Source organism: Nansenia antarctica (assembly GCF_963989245.1).
Source record: "Nansenia antarctica genome assembly, chromosome: 12".
Lineage (NCBI taxonomy): Eukaryota > Metazoa > Chordata > Actinopteri > Argentiniformes > Microstomatidae > Nansenia > Nansenia antarctica.
Genome location: NC_137682.1, coordinates 5,729,716 through 5,749,750, shown reverse-complemented (window position 1 = coordinate 5,749,750; position 20,035 = coordinate 5,729,716). Strand labels below are relative to the sequence as shown.

At 41.0% G+C, this 20,035-nt stretch overlaps 2 protein-coding genes across 2 annotated transcripts; both read right to left on the bottom strand.

The window, feature by feature from the left end:
* Positions 1 to 993: 993 nt before the first annotated feature.
* Positions 994 to 10,884, bottom strand: LOC308168664 (transcription initiation factor IIB-like). The gene is made up of 8 exons (XM_080543275.1): positions 10,826 to 10,884; positions 7,840 to 8,018; positions 6,128 to 6,534; positions 3,858 to 3,991; positions 3,486 to 3,629; positions 3,202 to 3,331; positions 2,196 to 2,477; positions 994 to 1,244 (listed from the first exon to the last, which is right to left on the bottom strand). Exons 2-8 carry the CDS (start codon positions 7,983 to 7,985, stop codon positions 1,111 to 1,113), a joined length of 1,377 nt encoding a protein of 458 aa, XP_080399401.1. The 5' UTR covers positions 7,986 to 8,018; positions 10,826 to 10,884; the 3' UTR covers positions 994 to 1,110.
* Positions 10,885 to 14,222: 3,338 nt separating this feature from the next.
* LOC308168599 (transcription initiation factor IIB-like) lies at positions 14,223 to 19,609 on the bottom strand (the record flags this gene model as incomplete). The annotated part of the gene is made up of 6 exons (XM_080543199.1): positions 14,223 to 14,454; positions 15,402 to 15,683; positions 16,410 to 16,539; positions 16,695 to 16,876; positions 18,834 to 18,982; positions 19,380 to 19,609. 6 exons carry the CDS (start codon positions 19,607 to 19,609, stop codon positions 14,339 to 14,341), a joined length of 1,089 nt encoding a protein of 362 aa, XP_080399325.1. The 3' UTR covers positions 14,223 to 14,338.
* Positions 19,610 to 20,035: the final 426 nt, after the last annotated feature.

Below are 20,035 nucleotides of genomic sequence, written 5' to 3'. Positions count from 1 at the left end.
ATAGAGCGACATAACATTTCTGTAGATGATTTGCAATGCATGCTGGAATCAAGGGGTACGGCTTCAAAGCTAGTCTGGTCCTGAAATCGCTCGAAACTATAGCTAGCCCTCCGATTTACCCCTTCCCCTCGGTGAAATGTGAATTACCCTAAACGTGAACGTGCAAAACGAAGCCGTAGGGGTGAATTGGGATTGGCCCTTAATCCTATCCTTTCTGTAGGAATCAAAACGTGGCTTCAGTTTTTCTTTCGCTTTAACATGTTTTCTGAAAGCATAGCTCATTTTCTCTTAACACAAATCAAAAAAACTCACGAATCTTTCGGAAAACAGTATGATCAGCGGAAAACACTGCTATGATAAGATTATCAGTAGACCTTTTGCATTTTCAGTGTTACACTACATATGTACAGTAGCCTGTTATAAACTTGTGTTTTCATACTTAAATATAAAACACAAATACAAGAAGTATAAGTAGTATGTTCTTTTTTTTTTAATTCTAAAATACTGTACATCTCAGCAATGACAGTTGGATTTGTAAAGTGTTCTTCGTACATAAACAAACAAAACAATAATTAAAAAAAGCCTTCTGCATATACTCTAAACACAAAGGAAATTAGGCTGCATCCTGCCTTTCGTTCCTGTTTTCCCACAGGACCTCGTCCACATCACAGGCAATGTTCTCCCTGGCCAAGCAGTGGGGAAAGTATCGCCTGGCATGACGCGTCCAGCCCTGATATATACTTCAGCAGGTACATCACCACATGCGTCCTCCGTTGCTTGTAGGAGGGGTATACGTTCATAGACCTTCCAACGCCAAGTTGAAAGAAACTCCTCTATAGGGTTGAGAATATTGTGGCAGAAAAACGTGGGTAGTCGATGAACCAGTTGCAGACCAGAGCAGCCCGGTGGAAGCCCTGCTCTGGGCTATCCATCTGTTGGGCTGGGGTGAGGATATTGTGTTGTGTGTCCAGAAAAGTGATGAGATGAGCACTGTTGTAGGGGCCAAAGGTTGCAGAGCATTACAGACCATGGCCGTTCCCCACATGAGACTAACCTGGGAGCTATACTGCCCCCCCATGGGACCTTCCTCTTCCTGACCCGGCAGATAACCTAGGCAGATAATACAGGCAGTTTGTCCACTGGGGTGTCGAATTTGAAGTCTGCGGGGAAGAGGTCTGCGGCGCGAGGGTAGATGAGGCGGTATGACTGTCTGATCGTAACCACATCAGCGATGTCTCCGATCTCTACCAAAAGGGTCAGATGCACAGAAATCGTGACGTTAGAATTATAAGGTTCCATCTCCATTTTTGTCAAAATTTGAGTTTTTTTTACATGATCTGATCCATTAGGTGTTTATTAATGCCTGTGTGGTGTTATTTTTTTAAATGTTGACATTTTTGAGTTAGTAATTCATAAAATACAAAGGTTCCATCTCACAAAACATAATGGAATGTAAAAACCTTGACGCTCAATATCTCTGAACTACCCTAAACGGAGATAGAACCTTATAATTCTAAGCTCACGAAATGTCTAGGGGTGCATTTTACTAACAAGTAGTTTACAGATCATTAACAGGGTATATACAGGAATCTTGAGGTTAATTTGAAAGTGACAGTTGGATCTAAGTGACAGTTGACACTAGAACAGCCGTGTCTATGTTACCTACTCAGGGTATATACAGGAATCTTGAGGTTCATTTCAATACCTTTCTAAGACTTTTTAAAGACATTGTCAATATTTTTCCAGACCTCACCGCCACTTCAAGCTGTAACCGTTTACAGTGACACCTTTAACTTAACAGTTTTAGTTTGCAATAGACTAGACCACTATCATACAACAGAATTTCTGGTTCATCTTTGTTTTTTAATAAAAGTAATAAATTCATGAACTTTAACTAAAAGTTTTTAGGACTCAAACTCTTTGGACAGAGTCTAATTCAGAAAAATACCAACAAAATTCAAGACCTCATAAAAAGACGTAATACTTATTAACGGTCTTGATTTTCCCAAAATGTATTTATCAACTTTTAATACTTTTCAAGACACCGCAGATACCCTGATTAAATACCTTCATAATTCTTGGAAAGCAATTTGTAAAGCTTAGCTATATGGTTGAGAGTTTTGAAATGCATGAGTTTGTTGGGTTTTATACAGGTTATGAATCCTACACATTGGCGTAAAAAAGTCCAACCTCACCTTTCTGGGTCTTCTTCTCAGCAGAAGCCTGGGAGGCCATGTAGATGGCTGCAGCAGCCACAGAGATGGGGCTGCGCCCAGGCACTAGGTCCAACTCCACAGCCTTCCTCGCAATGTAGGTGGCAGCCATCTGCACCTGCTTGGGCAGGCCCAGGTTGGAGCAGAAACGGGACATAAAGTCTCCTGTGGTGATCAGGTCGAGACTGATCTCCAGGGCCTTCAGGATCAGCTTGAAGCAGCGGCCTATCACCTTCATTGAAACACCGGACACGGCACAGATTTCTGTACAGGAGGAAAGGTAATCCTTTAGTTACAAGTAATTATACAACAGTTAGTTCCGACCAAGTAATTTCATTGGACAAGAGGCATTCCATGAGTGCTGATATACCGTATAACAGCACTGGGACTTATATGCATCACTCCGCCGCACTAGTGTTCTACTAAATGACCGTTAATTAGACTACATGTTTGTGTTCAGGTTACTAGGCAACAGTCCATTTGAAGTTCCGTTGCGGAACTATTTATTTTTATTTTTTTATAAATTGATTAAATAAATAAACAAACAAATCATTATCTGTTGTCGCTTATTACTGTTAACTAATAAATCACACTGTAGAACTGTTGTATAAAAGCAATATCACACCCAATATCACACTTGAGGTTGTGCTGTTATAATGAATCACAGCCGTGCTGATATTCAGTATAACACACTCCCTCTCGTGACGTGTGATATTGCTTAAGTGAATCTCATGATCAAGGAGGCTCTCACAAGATATGTGACAGGGTCTGGTAAAAATAAAAGTCCTCATACAGATTATGAAAGTGCAGCTGTAAGCTTTCAGATGTGTCATACATTGAAATCTTGAAATCAAATAGTTGAAGAAGATTATTTGAATGATAAAAAATGATGCATAATGACAAAAATATAATATAATAATGACGGGAAAATATTTCATGACCCACATTTCTAGAAGACTAGTATGTTATCTAGTAACATTCAGCTCACCTTTAAATGTCCGGGGCACACCTTCTTGTCTGCAGGCGATGTAGAGGCAGGCTGAGGCAATGGCGTCGTTACTTCGCCCCTTCAAGCTCTTCTGTTCGTACACTTGTTTAAATAAGTTATTTGTTCTGTCCTGAGGGTAAAAAAAAAAACACAGTTTCAAGCAAAGTCCCTTTTAATGTTGTGGTCTTCAAACTGGTTGAAAAGTAAAACCCCCATGTTCAACAAAGAATTAACTAAAGAGGCACAAAGCATGTGATAGCTCTCAAATCAGGCAGGCCACTCACTATGATGTTCCTTGGTAGGTTGATCCGATCTGCCATGGTGGTAATCACTTTGGCGTTTAGCATGGCCCGGTCTGAGCTGCTCATGGTCCGGCGGATCTGGTACTTAGAGTTGCCGAACTCATCAAAGCTAGCTGCACCGGTTCCCTAAAGTGACCACAGAACCAAGACAGAACACATTTGCCCAGTAAAGCTCATGACAATGTCATCTCTCTGAAAGGCAATAAAGTAATCTGACTATAAGACCATGTCAGTCAAAGCATAACAACTGTGAAGACAAAACAATGAAGTCTGTTTGTCACACTGAACAATGTCAGGTAGCAGTGTCTGACTGTCCATGTTAAGCTGCTCCAGTTGAGACGCCCCCCTGCGTACCTTGCTGATCATAGTGGTCAGGTCTCCTCCGTTCAGCAGTGGATTCTGTGCGTCTCCCACTCTGGATGGGTCTTTGGTAGCTTTCTCATTGGTAAAGGTTCTCCACTCAGAGCCCACATCAATGACCCGGTCACCTGTGTGATGATGAGATCATTTTACATAATGGGCTATGTTCGAATAGCTTCAAAAAACTCTATTTCCTAGTCCACTCTAGCTGGCTAAGAGGTGACAATGATATTGTTAGAGCTAAAATTCAATAATGGCAGCCTGTTTCGTTTCAAGATGTATAAGAAAAGATATTTAATATTCTTCTGCAGAAGGAGGAAGTTTACAGGTTCGTCAGACGCATCTGAACGATTCAAAGTTCCTCGTAAAGTCCAGATTATTCATCACATCTCTGTATATATACACTCAGGTAAGAGGTCCGCCCTCGGGTGGGGTCTAGACCAATCATGAGCAATGGGTGTGGACTTGTACATTGAGGAAGATGATGGGGGATGAAGGTTAAGGGGGAATCGGCCCCCACTTTCTCCTAGTTACACAAAGGTGAAAAAGGAACACAATAGCCACAAACTGGTTTAGTCTGGTCTTAGAGTACTGGGTCTGGGGAAACACAAAAGTCCAAAACTGCTCTAGATGGCTTGGTCCATCTCAGGGGGAAAAGAGAGCAATCAGGTCTTTGTAATCATTTAAATGTGTCTGTTGTCTAGCCAATGTCAAGCTTCAAGTAGAGAAACTGGTTTCATTGTGTGGTTACAACAGGAAATCAGTTTATATAGCTTTGCCCTAGATATCCAAAGTTTGAATCTTAAATGTAGAGAATTAGGGATGCACGATATTATCGGCACCGATATTTATCGGCCCGATAATGGGAAATTAATGTTTATCGGTATTTATCGGTTTTATAACATTTTAGCCGATATAGAGCCGATAATATGAAGCCGGAAATATTTCTGCTTCCGGTTTCCGCGCTCATGATGCTGCGCCTGCGTACAGGCACGCAGTGTATAGACGACAGCGAAACATGTCTTCTCCGGTGTGTCTGACATTCTGCAGAGTTTCTGAGGCAGATAGTGCAGGTTCAGCGTTTGCAATTTGCAATACATGTTCGACAAAAGTTCGGAGAGGAGGGCAGAGGTCTACGAGTTACAACACAACGAATCTCATAAGTCACCTTAAGATTCACCATTGCAAGCACGCTGTATGGAAGGAATATCTAAGCCGCCGCTATTTTGCAGAGTAGCAGAAGGTAGCCTAGCCGCGAACAAAAAAAGCTGCGGTGAGAATGTGAATGTAGGACAAGTTGTTTACAAGGAAAACATGCACTTTTTGTTTTCCCATGTCAGTGCAATTTATTTTGAATTCTTATGCAAAACGTTTGATGGGCTTTATCACAACCTACCTCATCCTCATGCACTAAAAGTAGCATAGCCCAGCCCTTTTCAGTTGCTTTATTAAGCATACTAGTGTAGCCTACTATGTGCCTTGTGTCATTCTGTTTATCTGCAGACTAAGCAGCCATTTGGCACTAGTTTCTGTAAAAGTTCTATAAAACTTTTGGTTCTTTAAAAGTCTTTATTTTTGTATTGACTGATGCACTTTATTTATTTATTTTTTGATATTTTATTTATGCATTTTCAATTTACAGGGATAGACAAGATGCACTTTATTTTTGACACTTTTTTGATCTAATTACTCTTAGGTGAGCCTTTTTTGTTTTCATAAAAGGAGGCCAGATCTTGGCTAAAAAAAGCATTGTGCACTGTCTATAACAGATTATGTTTGTTAGAGGAAATAATAAATGAACATTTGAAGAGTCAGAAGTGTTCTCTTTGTTGTGTTAACAATAGTGAGATTTGGTGAGATCACTATGGAATATTAAATCATCAATCTTTGCTCACTACATAGCCTTTCTTACCTTCAGGTGTGCATGAACTACAGGTTATCAACTGTGAAATTATATCTGTTCTCATATCGGTTCTCATATCGGTTATCGGCCACGAGAAGCGGGTAAACATCGGTATCGGTTGGAAAAAAATGCATATCGTGCATCGCTAGTTTTATCTATTTACCTCTTATATTTGCTTTTATTCAGTCGTTTTTATCTTCTTGCTATGCTCCTCTTGCTGTATTTTTATATAATGTATGTAAAGCACTTTAAATTGCCCCTGTTGTATGAAATGTGCCATACAAATAAACTTGCCTTGCCACTGGCAGCATTGATTTTACAGCAGAGCAATGACCCTCACCACTATACAACAAAGACTTACCAACTATCTCACTGTCTTCCATCTCCACTTCTCCTCTGTCCTCTTCTTTCACCATCACTCCCTCCTCCCTCATTTCTTCTCCTCCATCTTCTTCTTTCACCATCAAACCTTTTTGCATTACAGCTGCACCTCCATCTTCTTCTTTCACCATCACTCTCTTCTCCTCCACTTCTTCTTTCACCATCACTCTCTTCTCCTCCACTTCTTCTTTCACCATCACTCTCTTCTCCTCCACTTCTTCTTTCACCATCACACCATTCCCCTCTACATCTTCTTCCTCCAGCTTCACTGCCACCATCTCTGGACCCCACCATGTGATTTTCAGGGCTGGAAAACCACAGTCACATCCGGGGGACTCTGTGGACTCTGGTTCATACATGGTTACATGAGCTGAAGAGGACCTGCAGCTAGAAACAATGGAGGCACAAACAGTGCAGAGTCAATTATAAATGACAGCCAACCAGTTCACTGAAAGCCCATCTAGACTGACAGGACATGTCCTGCAAATGCAATTATCTATGGATTACTGATTGCATTTCTTTGTAATTAAAGGGTCTGGAAAATAGACATTAAACGGTTCCAATTGTATTTTGATATTTGATATTTTAAATACTTTACACAAGAAAAAATGACAATAATCTTCTAGTTAGGCTCAACTTCCTGGTCAGACAGAGGGCTGTATGGGCATGGACTTTGCACGCTTGACTGGCAGCTCCCTTTCAAGCTAGCTTGCTGCGTTATCATACATTACATTCATCTATTAGATGTGCTTATAGTTCTGCCCTTTAATTACCAACTGTTTAGCTGCTGCTGAAATGTACTGAGCTAATACAATGACTTGGCTAAGATTATAGTTATGCACCTGGCAGTATAATTCATCATATCAATTCAATGACCACCATTAGCATACTGTACACCTGGCACCCTATGGTGAATTATTGAACCAGGGTTCGACAGTAACGCTTGCCCGGAGCAAGCAAAAAATTCACCGGATTTGTTTGCGCGAGCCCGACAACGCTGCTGGATCCTGGATATTATTACCTTTGTGCAGGAAGAACAACAGACGGCGCAGGCGCCAGACCAGACTAGATGATCGTGGAGAGAAGATATTATTATTATGCCGTCTGTTGTTCTTCCTGCACACAGTTAAAAGTATCCAGGATCAGTGCCCCGCGGTGGTGTAGCGGTCTAAGCACTAGCCACTAGTGCAAGCTGCCCACCGGGGACTGGGATCGAATCCCAGCTCGCCAGACCCGGATATGGCCGGGGCACACACAGGGAGCGGCATATTGAGCGGCCGCTCCCGAGGGCGGTATAGGAATATTTCCGGACAAGGATCCGTCGCGCAACAGCGCCCCCGGGGTGCCGGAATAACGGTGCTGGGCTCGAGGAGCCAGTCAGCTAGTCTGCCTGGCGGCCTCCTCTGGGGCTGCCGGCCACGGGGTCGTGCGGCGGATCCTACGCAATAGGCAGGGGATAATTGGATGCTAGGTTGGGTTCAATTGGATACCAAATTGGGTGAAAAAGGGATAAAATCTGAAAAACTAATTTAAAAAAATAAAATAAAAAATATCCAGGATCCAGCAGCGTCATCGGGCTCGCGCAAACAAACCCGGCAAATGTTTTACTTGCTCCGGACAAGCGTTACTGTTGAACCCTGTGAACACAACAGGCTACTTGTGGACAGGATTCACAGCATGTGTATGACTTACTGATCAGTTGTACCACAATGGTGTTGTCCTCCTTTTCTAATTCGCTGCCGTATTTTCACAATATCCTCCATGTTTAGTTTCTTCCCACACTGGACGTAGCACTGGCGCATGTCGTCATGACCAGAACAAGCAGAAGCATCCATCATTGCCCAGATGGGGAGTTCACAGTGCAGGGAATCCTACGAATAAAGATGATCAAAATATTAAAACAAGAGTGAAGAAATTTAATCAAAACATATTTTATGTTATTTTTTTTACCAGAAGTGGAAAACAGTAGCCAAGCTATATGTAGGTCCATATATATATATATATATATATATATATATATATATATATATACTGTATATATATGCATTTTGGACACTGACAGAATTAGGGATGCACGATATTATCGGCGCCGATATTGGGAAATTAATGTTATTAAATATTTTGCGGTTTTATTACATTTTAGCCGATATAGAGCCGATAATATGAAGCCGGAAATATTTCCGGTTCCGGTTGTCGCGCTCATGATGCTGCGCCTGCGTACAGCCATGCAGTCAATTAACGGTAAGCTAAGGTAAATAGATAGCCAATGTTAGCTAGTGCTAATGTTCACCATCTCTGTAGTCTGCTCTAAAATACGCAATCAAACAGTGCAGGCAACCCATGCTGTTCTGTGAATGAGATGAGCTATTGACTGATGGCTTTCTACTGCCAAATCATATTATTAGAGCAAACATGTCGGTAGTTTGGCATCTGTTCTCTGAACAAGGAGAGGCTCATTCCGACATTGACTTCTGTTTTCGTGATTTCAAAATAAAAGCGCGAGCTAAGTGTTGTTGACAATGAATGACACATCGCTAGTCAACTAACACAGCTTGTTTTGTGAGCCTGCTAACAATGTAAAGTAGTGTTCTAGTTAACTAGGTAACAATGTAAAGTAGTGTTCTAGTTAACTAGATAACATTGTAAAGTAGTGTTATAGTTAACTAGGTAACAATGTAAAGTAGTGTTATAGTTAACTAGGTAGCAGTGGGGATTACTCACCCAATCCATGCATTGCAATAGTTTGGCTTGACTAGCGAGTGTGATGTGATTTTCAACATTGTTGAAATGTATTTCCTTTTTTTAAATAAATGAACATTTGAAGAGTCAGAAGTGTTCTCTATGTTGTGTTAACAATAGTGATGTAAGTTAGATTTGGTGAGATCACTATGGAATATTAAATCATCAATCTTTGCTCACTACATAGCCTTTCTTACCTTCAGGTGTGCATGAACTACAGGTTATCAACTGTGAAATTATATCTGTTCTCATATCGGTTCTCATATCGGTTATCGGCCATGAGAAGCGGGTAAACATCGGTTATCGGTATCGGTTGAAAAAAATGCATATCGTGCATCCCTATAGAGAATGTCTTTTTACATATAATAAATTTCTCTCACAATATCAAATGCTAAGTGGTAACAACCGTATTGATTTCACCAAAGAAGAATGCTTTCACTAATCTATTATTTCCTGAGTAGTGGCCACAAAAGAGATTAAATATGACAATGGAAGCCGTTAAGATATGGAACATGGCCAATATATATATATATATAAACAAAAATACAACCAAGACACAAAACAGCAAATATGCCTTACTTTCTGAGTATTCTTGTCAAGGATGTCAAGGAAACCCAACACACACACACACACACACACACACACACACACACACACACACACACACACACACACACACACACACACATTAATCATTTATTTCTGTCCACATAGAAACAATTATACAGGGACACAAATACTGAAGGCACAGATGGGATGCATTCACAAACAGACATGGACAATGTCTTTCACATACAACAGGACAAGACTCACGGGTACAAGTAACACCGTCTCCGCCATATTTGGCGGCTGCCAATAATCGCAGAGACAGAGCAATACTTGCTGAGCCTTTTTGCTTCTCCCTTGGACATTCCCAGTAGACGTAGTCCTCTGACAACCAATCTGTGCACATGTCCAAGACTGCCAAATATAAAGACTAATAGCGTACACCTATAGCCTAGCTCTGAGATGGTGTCTACAAGCTGCTGGTATTTCATGACCTTAGTCATGAAGGCTTCCTCTAGGCTTATATCAAAGGTGCACGCTACCTCTAATACAGACACCTCTCTGGACTCTTCATTAACAACAACAACATCTGGTGTGTTAGCAGACAACTGTGAAAAGTGACATTGGTCATTACAGAAATTGAACATGGATGCATTGACACAAGCATGTGTATACATTTTCACTGTAACTGGGAAGTGGAGTGATATGTCCTTTACTATTAGGCTCACAATTCTGTCATGACGTGCTATATACATTCCTTTGTAAACATAACAGCCATTCAAGATATGTGATAGTGTCTCTGTAACCTGTTCTGTGGTGTGGTGCAAGCAATGAGGAACCTGAGTGGAGGGAAACCAAATAGAGAGGTTGAGTCTGGTAGGAAGGACTTGTAATCTGGCCTTGGTTGTGAATATGACAATGTCCTCATCGAGTGCAGTGTTTTTTAGAAAAGAATGGGAAACAGAGTGATCAGCTGTGGGAAGACATGCCAGTTTTCCCTGGAGTTTCAGACCTTCGCATGCGAACATCGCGATGACGATACGATAACGATATATCGTGCAGCCCACACACACACACACACACACACACACACACACACACACACACACACACACACACACACACGGGCTGCACGATATGGACGAAAATGCATATCACGATATTTATGCCAGATATCTCGATATTAGTACGATATTACTAGTTTTAAATGTAGAAACAATGAAAAATAAGCAATCTTCAAAAAAACTAACAGCATAATACCAAATGGACGTGGAAAAGTGCAATGTTATTGCACAGAACAGACCACTGTCAAATGCGTCAACATGAACACCGTGTTAACCTCATAGGAGCCAACGGACCCCCATCGGCATCCGAAGCGATATAAAGAGCTTACCTCGATCAATTCTCTTATCGATATCACATTTCTTTTCACAACTTTGCATGCTATACGATGCCACCATTTTTTTCCCCGAGACGGTAAACACGGCCGAAGTCACTTCCAGTTTTCTCCAACTGGAGAATGTGTCATGTCCGGTTTCAACGCCGAATTTCCATACCATTGGTCGGCCAACCCAAAACCCCAAACCCCCCCCACATGAGAAAGGTCAACGGTCAAAGATGGTGCCAAAATATCTCCAAATGGCCTAAACATAATAGGTGTCCGCCTAAACATACCTGTACTAAAACAGGTACAAAGTTGCATTTGCTCACATTACTAGCATCGACTTTGGCACAAGTACTAATAAGACCCTGGAGTACTGATTCCTAGATGATTTGGGCTTCGTTATCAGGTTTCCAAGGTGATATTCACTGTAAAAGCTGTTAGGTTTTTTTTAGGCGGAGACTGAATTTGAGATGTTTTATAATGTTCTAGCTCTATTTGCTCTGACACAGTAACATAGATGTTGATTCTGACACTTCTACAGCCACCCCACAGGTGTTAGCTTTCATTTGATAACAATATCATTACGAAGGCCCTTGTGATTGTGGAGATATTCTATATTCACTGTGGGCATGTCATTTCGAGCAGAAAACCAGAAAAATGAGGTGGATAAGAAGAGGTTAAACATACTCAAGTCTGAGTGCAAGTGCTTGGACAACAGTGCAAGGCAGCATCTCTAAAACAGTATAAATATGTACAGTTACACAACATTAGTGCAAAAAAAAAAAACTGGGTTCGACAATACAATCAATCAACTTTGCCCGGGCATAATAAACTATAAGATAACAAAAATGCATATTTCAAAATGTGTTCTGAACAAAGCCATTAAAAATAAACGGCAAAACGTACCTATTGCTAGGTGTAGTCTGTGCCCGAAGCACTGTAGTCGCGTCCAGTCATTGACTTCCAGTGCTTTTATCATGTTGGATGCGTTGTCAGTTGTGTCACGCACACTTGCCGGTCCTCCCGCGAGCCCCAGTCTGCTAATGCAGTTTTCATTTCCAGCGCGATGTTGTCTCCCGTATGTTCCGCGGGAAAGAAGGAAGTCTGTAAGCATCTGTTGTTTTTTTTAGCTCAAAACTATCTGTGATGTAATGGGCCGTTAGGCCCATGTACGGTTCGGTCGTTCGACTGGACCACAGGTCAGTCGTTGTGGCAAAATAATCAGCACTATGACTATGGATCTCGGCACCAACGCGCATCTTCGTCTCATTAAACAGTTGCGGAATGGCCACCCGACTAAAATGGTTCCGAGACGGTATTTTGTAGCGTTTGTCTAGGGTCCGAATCATTTTGTGGAACCCCTCTTTTTCGACGGAATCAACGGGAAGCATTATCTTTTGCAATAATGGTACGTTATGTTGGTTGTGTTTCCATTCTTCGTCCCGACTATGCGGAGGCACGACCTACATAAGACATCGTTCTGGTTCACGTCCTCCTTCCTGAATCCAACATATCTCCAAACAATGGAGGTGGACTTATTTTTAGGTATGAGATTTGCAATCGTGTTGTCAAGGACATTCATATTTATTTTGTTTTTCGCGCCGCTGTGTGTCACTGTTGCGTGACAGCAGCACGTTTTTTGCCTCGCTCACGGCCAAGCTCGCTTATTGGTTGGCATTGCTGTCGATCTAAGGAAACCATGAAATGAGGTTTGTGGTTGGCTGTACGTTTAGGGAAAGCGTAAAAACGTATGTTTTGATTGACTGAGCTGTACATGCTGGGGGGGGGGGGGAGTTTTATATCGTCAATATTGTTGCCTTTCACAATATTCATATTGCGCATGGGAACATCGCGATGACGATACGATAACGATATATCGTGCAGCCCACACACACACACACACACACACACACACACACACACACCACTTCCAACTAGAGGCTTGGTGCATGCGAGTACCTGTGTCACTCACCCACTACAAGGCCACACTCTGGACATATCATGTCGCCTGCTCTGTAGTCCTCCACCAGCATGGCATCTGGGTGGTTGGGGCACTGCACCTTTGGAAGGGCCAGAGCGTCTCCACTGTAGAAAGTAGAAAGATTCCTCGAGGTCAGCTGACTGCTCAATGGCAGTTAACACCACAGGCATAAGTCACCCTTAGATCCAGGTCTAAGATCAGCATTCATCAAGTGTTGTATGCCTATACAACTTTAAAATGGCTAGATAATAACTGTAACTGATTGCACTGTACCTCTCACCACTGTCACTGGTTAGACATTTGTTGATTTAGCTTACTCTTTACACTGCTAACTACTATTGACATATTTAAATCGATTGAGAAAAATCACACCTTAGTTCAAATGTTATCCTTGTCCTTATAATAGGCTAAATTTAAATATTTAGCTAGTCAATATTATTTATTAACGTTACGACAAGAAAAAGCTCATCCATTCGAACCCATTACTTAACATCAACATAACCTTTTTTTTGCCAAAGGTTGAATGGTGGTGGAGGACGCCTTGGTGATTTATAGCTGCGCACATGGTGATGTTCCCCCTCGCTGGCCAGGACAACCTCAACAATGTCATGCTGGCCGATGACATTCCTTCCCCATTGCTGTCCTTTTTGCGAGGTTGAAATCCACTTCATCAACGTGGTCAACCAAAGTGGCCCAAATCTCATCAGAGGCAATTGCTCTCCTAAGTCGTTGTCCTCTTGCTCTTGCTCATCCTCCTCCTCCTCTGACATCTCTCGCTCTACCTTTCTCTGCAAAGTTGGCATCCATTGTTCTCGAACATAGGAGAGCTCACCTTTTATTGCTAAAGCTATGATTGTAAATCCAAAAGCAATAGGTGTTTGTTCATATGAGGAGAGTGTGATTGTGTGATTGGTAGTATTTTCCATGTGAACACAAGATTTTATCAAGGAACAAGGAACATTGTGCCGAATGTAGAATTGTGTTTAGTGTTTTGTTAACTGTGGTTTAGAACTGCAAAATGACTGAAAAGCAGGAAATGTGTTTGTATTTGTGAAGAATTGGTTTGGGTCAGTCTCAAATTCCGATGTTAGTGTGTAAGTGATTGAGGAAAAACTGTAATGCTGTTGATTTTTTAATTTATTAACAGAAGTCAGTTGATCTTTGACCCTCAATATCTATGTTGAGAATAACCTCTGTTATCAATCAAGGCACTCGTTTTAAAAATAGTCAGGGGTTTCTTAATCCAATCACTCCAAAAAAAGTCTAGAAATGTGGATTAGGCAAAACACACAGCAGGCACTCATTCAGTAAACAAAGTTTTAATGTTATTTAATACTGTAAGTACAGTCTGCAATCAGTTTTTAAGCATTGGAATGTGTGTCCTGACCTGTACTTGTCTGTATTCCTGCAAAAAAGTGCCTTGACAAAGGCTTGAAGTCTTAATAACGAGGGGAAAAGATAAACCTTAGAAATCGTTTTTTTTTTTTTTTTTTTTTTTTACTAAAAGTACAGCAGAAAAGTATTGTTGGGTGTGTTAGTCTTCACAGCTGGGTGTCGAATTTGAAGTCTGCGGGGAAGAGGTCTGCGGCGCGAGGGTAGATGAGGCGGTATGACTGTCTGATCGTAACATCCGCCACAACAGCGATGTCTCCGATCTCTACCAAAAGGGTCAGATACACAGAAATCGTGACGTTAGAATTATAAGGTTCCATCTCCATTTTTGTCAAAATTTGACACAAAAAAAAAGTTTTTTTTACATGATCTGATCCATTAGGTGTTTATTAATGCCTGTGTGGTGTTATTTTTTTAAATGTTGACATTTTTGAGTTAGTAATTCATAAAATACAAAGGTTCCATCTCACAAAACATAATGCAATGTAAAAACCTTGACGCTCAATATCTCTGAACTACCCTAAACGGAGATAGAACCATATAATTCTAAGCTCACGAAATGTCTAGGGGTGCATTTTACTAACAAGTAGTTTACAGATCATTAACAGGGTATATACAGGAATCTTGAGGTTAATTTTGAAAGTGACAGTTGACACTAGAACAGCCGTGTCTATGTTACCTACTCAGGGTATATACAGGAATCTTGAGGTTCATTTCAATACCTTTCTAAGACTTTTTAAAGACGTTGTCAATATTTTTCCAGACCTCACCGCCACTTCAAGCTGTAACCGTTTACAGTGACACCTTTAACTTAACAGTTTTAGTTTGCAATAGACTAGACCACTATCATACAACAGAATTTCTGGTTCATCTTTGTTTTTTAATAAAACTAATAAATTCATGAACTTTTACTAAAAGTTTTTAGGACTCAAACTCTTTGGACAGAGTCTAATTCAGAAAAATACCAACAAAATTCAAGACCTCATAAAAAGACGTAATACTTATTAAGGGTCTTGATTTTCCCAAAATGTATTTATCAACTTTTAATACTTTTCAAGACACCGCAGATACCCTGATTAAATACCTTCATAATTCTTGGAAAGCAATTTGTAAAGCTTAGCTATATGGTTGAGAGTTTTGAAATGCATGAGTTTGTTGGGTTTTATACAGGTTATGAATCCTACACATTGGCGTAAAAAAGTCCAACCTCACCTTTCACGGTCTTCTTCTCAGCAGAGGCCTGGGAGGCCATGTAGATGGCTGCAGCAGCCACAGAGATGGGGCTGCGCCCAGGCACTAGGTCCAGCTCCACAGCCTTCCTCGCAATGTAGGTGGCAGCCATCTGCACCTGCTTGGGCAGGCCCAGGTTGGAGCAGAAACGGGACATAAAGTCTCCTGTGGTGATCAGGTCGACACTGGTCTCCAGGGCCTTCAGGATCAGCTTGAAGCAGCGGCCTATCTCCTTCTTTGAAATACCGGACACGGCACAGATTTCTGTACAGGAGGAAAGGTAATCCTTTAGTTACAAGTAATTATACAACAGTTAGTTCCGACCAAGTAATTTCATTGGACAAGAGGCATTCCATGAGTGCTGATATACCGTATAACAGCACTGGGACTTATATGCATCACTCCGCCGCACTAGTGTTCTACTAAATGACCGTTAATTAGACTACATGTTTGTGTTCAGGTTACTAGGCAACAGTCCATTTGAAGTTCCGTTGCGGAACTATTTTATTTTATTTTTTATGATTAAATAAATAAACAAACAAATCATTATCTGTTGTCGCTTATTACTGTTAACTAATAAATCACACTGCAGAACTGTTGTATAAAAGCAATATCACACCCAATATCACACTTGAGGTTGTGCTGTTATAATGAATAACAGCCTGCGGCCTCGTACCTACGACCGAATCACAGCCGTGCTGATATTCAGTATAACACACTCCCTCTCGTGTGATATTGCTTAAGTGAATCTCATGATCAAGGAGGCTCTCACAAGATATGTGACAGGGTCTGGTAAAAAATAAAAGTCCTCATACAGATTATGAAAGTGCAGCTGTAAGCTTTCAGATGTGTCATACATTGAAATCTTGAAATCAAATAGTTGAAGAAGATTATTTGAATGTTGGTACACCTCAAACCAAATAGCGGAAAAATATTTCATGACCCACATTTCTAGAAGACTAGTATGTTATCTCGTAACATTCAGCTCACCTTTAAATGTCCGGGGCACACCTTCTTGTCTGCAGGCGATGTAGAGGCAGGCTGAGGCAATGGTGTCGTTACTTCGCCTCTTCAAGCTCTTCTGTCCGTACACTTGTTTAAATAAGTTATTTGTTCTGTCCTGAGGGTAAAAAAAAAACACACAGTTTCAAGCAAAGTCCCTTTTAATGTTGTGGTCTTCAAACTGGTTGAAAAGTAAAACCCCCATGTTCAACAAAGAATTAAATAAAGAGGCACAAAGCATGTGATAGCTCTCAAATCAGGCAGGCCACTCACTATGATGTTCCTTGGTAGGTTGATCCGATCTGCCATGGTGGTAATCTCTTCTAAGGCGTTTAGCATGGCCCGGTCTGATTTGCTCATGGTCCGGCGGTTCTGGTACTTAGAGTAGCCGTCTTTGGTAGCTTTCTCATTGGTAAAGGTTCTCCACTCAGAGCCCACATCAATGACCCGGTCACCTGTGTGATGATGAGATCATTTTACATAATGGGCTATGTTCGAATAGCTTCAAAAAACTCTATTTCCTAGTCCACTCTAGCTGGCTAATGTTGGGAATTTGTATTAAAATAACTAGAAGTGATAAATCATGTACTATGTGCTCATTTAAATAATATGTGACTGAGGTCAGTTGAGAACAATAGGAAGGTCACGCAAAGCCAAAAGAGAGGTTCTGTTTTTGAGCGACAAGAAGAATACAAGCTCCTGACTAAAAGAACGTTTTATGATTCAAACTGCCTGTAAATTACTTATTTTTACCTATGTGCTAACAACCATTTTACACCTGCTGTTATGATATTCTATTTTTCTGTACTGATTTTATACTTTCATAACTAATGATTAATGATAAGTCTATTCTTCTAATACTATATTTTAACTTGTAAATCGAATCCTAATATTACTGTGTAACTTCAATATTTGTGTTTTCACAAGACATTCTGATAAGGACACTGACTCGCTCTGTGCTCACAAAAGTACGGATATCACCATGACAACGGGAGGCCAGAAGGAGATAACACAGAGAGGAGTGAAGGCCACATACCTAATTAAAACACTTCCTCGCAGCTGCAACAGATTTTGTACGGACAATTGGAAAACTACTAGATAGGGGGGGGGGAGGCACCACCCAGCCCCAAATGTTAAATCAAATGTATAAACACTATGTACCAAGGAAAAAGGAGACTCTTGTTTGGTGGAGCTCCTGCAGTTAACTTGTTGACGGCTAGCTGAGACGGGCCTGCAGAGGTGAAACTAGATGAGACCACTTTTCCATGGAAATGAACTATTATTGCTTGCTGATGTGCTTGAATAAATATTATCTTAATGAACAGTTCAGTAGTGGTGCCTAATATTTGATTGGATCATATCATCTTAAGAAGTGATATCAAGGACGTCTCGTTGAGATTAAACGAACTCGCTTGTAAGTGACGACTCAATTAAATCGATTCTGGAGAAGTTGAACGCCTTACACTAAGAGGTGACAATGATATTGTTAGAGCTAATTCAATAATGGCAGCCTGTTTCGTTTCAAGATGTATAAGAAAAGATATTTAATATTCTTCTGCAGAAGGAGGAAGTTTACAGGTTCGTCAGACGCATCTGAACGATTCAAAGTTCCTCGTAAAGTCCAGATCATTCATCACATCTCTGTATATATACAATCAGGTAAGAGGTCCGCCCTCGGGTGGGGTCTAGACCAATCATGAGCAATGGGTGTGGACTTGTACATTGAGGAAGATGATGGGGGATGAAGGTTAAGGGGGAATCGGCCCCCACTTTCTCCTAGTTACACAAAGGTGAAAAAGGAACACAATAGCCACAAACTGGTTTAGTCTGGTCTTAGAGTACTGGGTCTGGGGAAACACAAAAGTCCAAAACTGCTCTAGATGGCTTGGTCCATCTCAGGAGAAAAGAGAGCAATCAGGTCTTTGTAATCATTTAAATGTGTCTGTTGTCTAGCCAATGTCAAGCTTCAAGTAGAGAAACTGGTTTCATTGTGTGGTTACAACAGGAAATCAGTTTATATAGCTTTGCCCTAGATATCCAAAGTTTGAATCTTAAATGTAGAGAATGTCTTTTTACATATAATAATTTTCTCTCACAATATCAAATGCTAAGTGGTAACAACCGTATTGATTTCACCAAAGAAGAATGCTTTCACTAATCTATTATTTCCTGAGTAGTGGCCACAAAAGAGATTAAATATGACAATGGAAGCCGTTAAAATATGGAACATGGCCAATATATATATATAAACAAAAATACAACCAAGACACAAAACAGCAAATATGCCAGCTAATAAAATGAACACATTTCAAGGAAACCCAACACACACACACACACACACACACACACACACACACACACACACAACTTCCAACTAGAGGCTTGGTGCATGCGAGTACCTGTGTCACTCACCCACTACAAGGCCACACTCTGGACATATCATGTCGCCTGCTATGTAGTCCTCCACCAGCATGGCATCTGGGTGGTTGGGGCACTGCACCTTTGGAAGGGCCAGAGCGTCTCCACTGTAGAAAGTAGAAAGATTCCTCGAGGTCAGCTGACTGCTCAATGGCAGTTAACACCACAGGCATAAGTCACCCTTAGATCCAGGTCTAAGATCAGCATTCATCAAGTGTTGTATGCCTATACAACTTTAAAATGGCTAGATAATAACTTAACTGATTGCACTGTACCTCTCACCACTGTCACTGGTTAGACATTTGTTGATTTAGCTTACTCTTTACACTGCTAACTACTATTGACATTTAAATCGATTGAGAAAAATCACACCTTAGTTCAAATGTTATCCTTGTCCTTATAATAGGCTACATTTAAATATTTAGCTAGTCAATATTATTTATTAACGTTACGACAAGAAAAAGCTCATCCATTCGAACCCATTACTTAACATCAACATAACCTTTTTTTTGCCAAAGGTTGAATGGTGGTGGAGGACGCCTTGGTGATTTATAGCTGCGCACATGGTGATGTTCCCCCTCGCTGGCCAGGACAACCTCAACAATGTCATGCTGGCCGATGACATTCCTTCCCCATTGCTGTCCTTTTTGCGAGGTTGAAATCCACTTCATCAACGTGGTCAACCAAAGTGGCCCAAATCTCATCAGAGGCAATTGCTCTCCTAAGTCGTTGTCCTCTTGCTCTTGCTCATCCTCCTCCTCCTCTGACATCTCTCGCTCTACCTTTCTCTGCAAAGTTGGCATCCATTGTTCTCGAACATAGGAGAGCTCATCTTTTATTGCTAAAGCTATGATTGTAAATTCAAAAGCAATAGGTGTTTGTTCATATGAGGAGAGTGTGATTGTGTGATTGGTAGTATTTTCCATGTGAACACGAGATTTTATCAAGGAACAAGGAACATTGTGCCGAATTCCGTTGCGAACTTTTTTTGAAGAGGACAAGCTCGTCTTCAACCTCCGCCTGTCAAGAGCACGCCGCATCTCAGAAAATGCATTCGGCATTCTGAAGGTCTTTGCACACCAATGCGTGCGTTTTCGCATGCGTATTTTTTAATCCGTCATCCGAAAAAACCGTTGCACACCGGTCCGTTGCGGAGTCCGTTGCGTTTTTTTACGTTGCGAACTTTCACAATATGC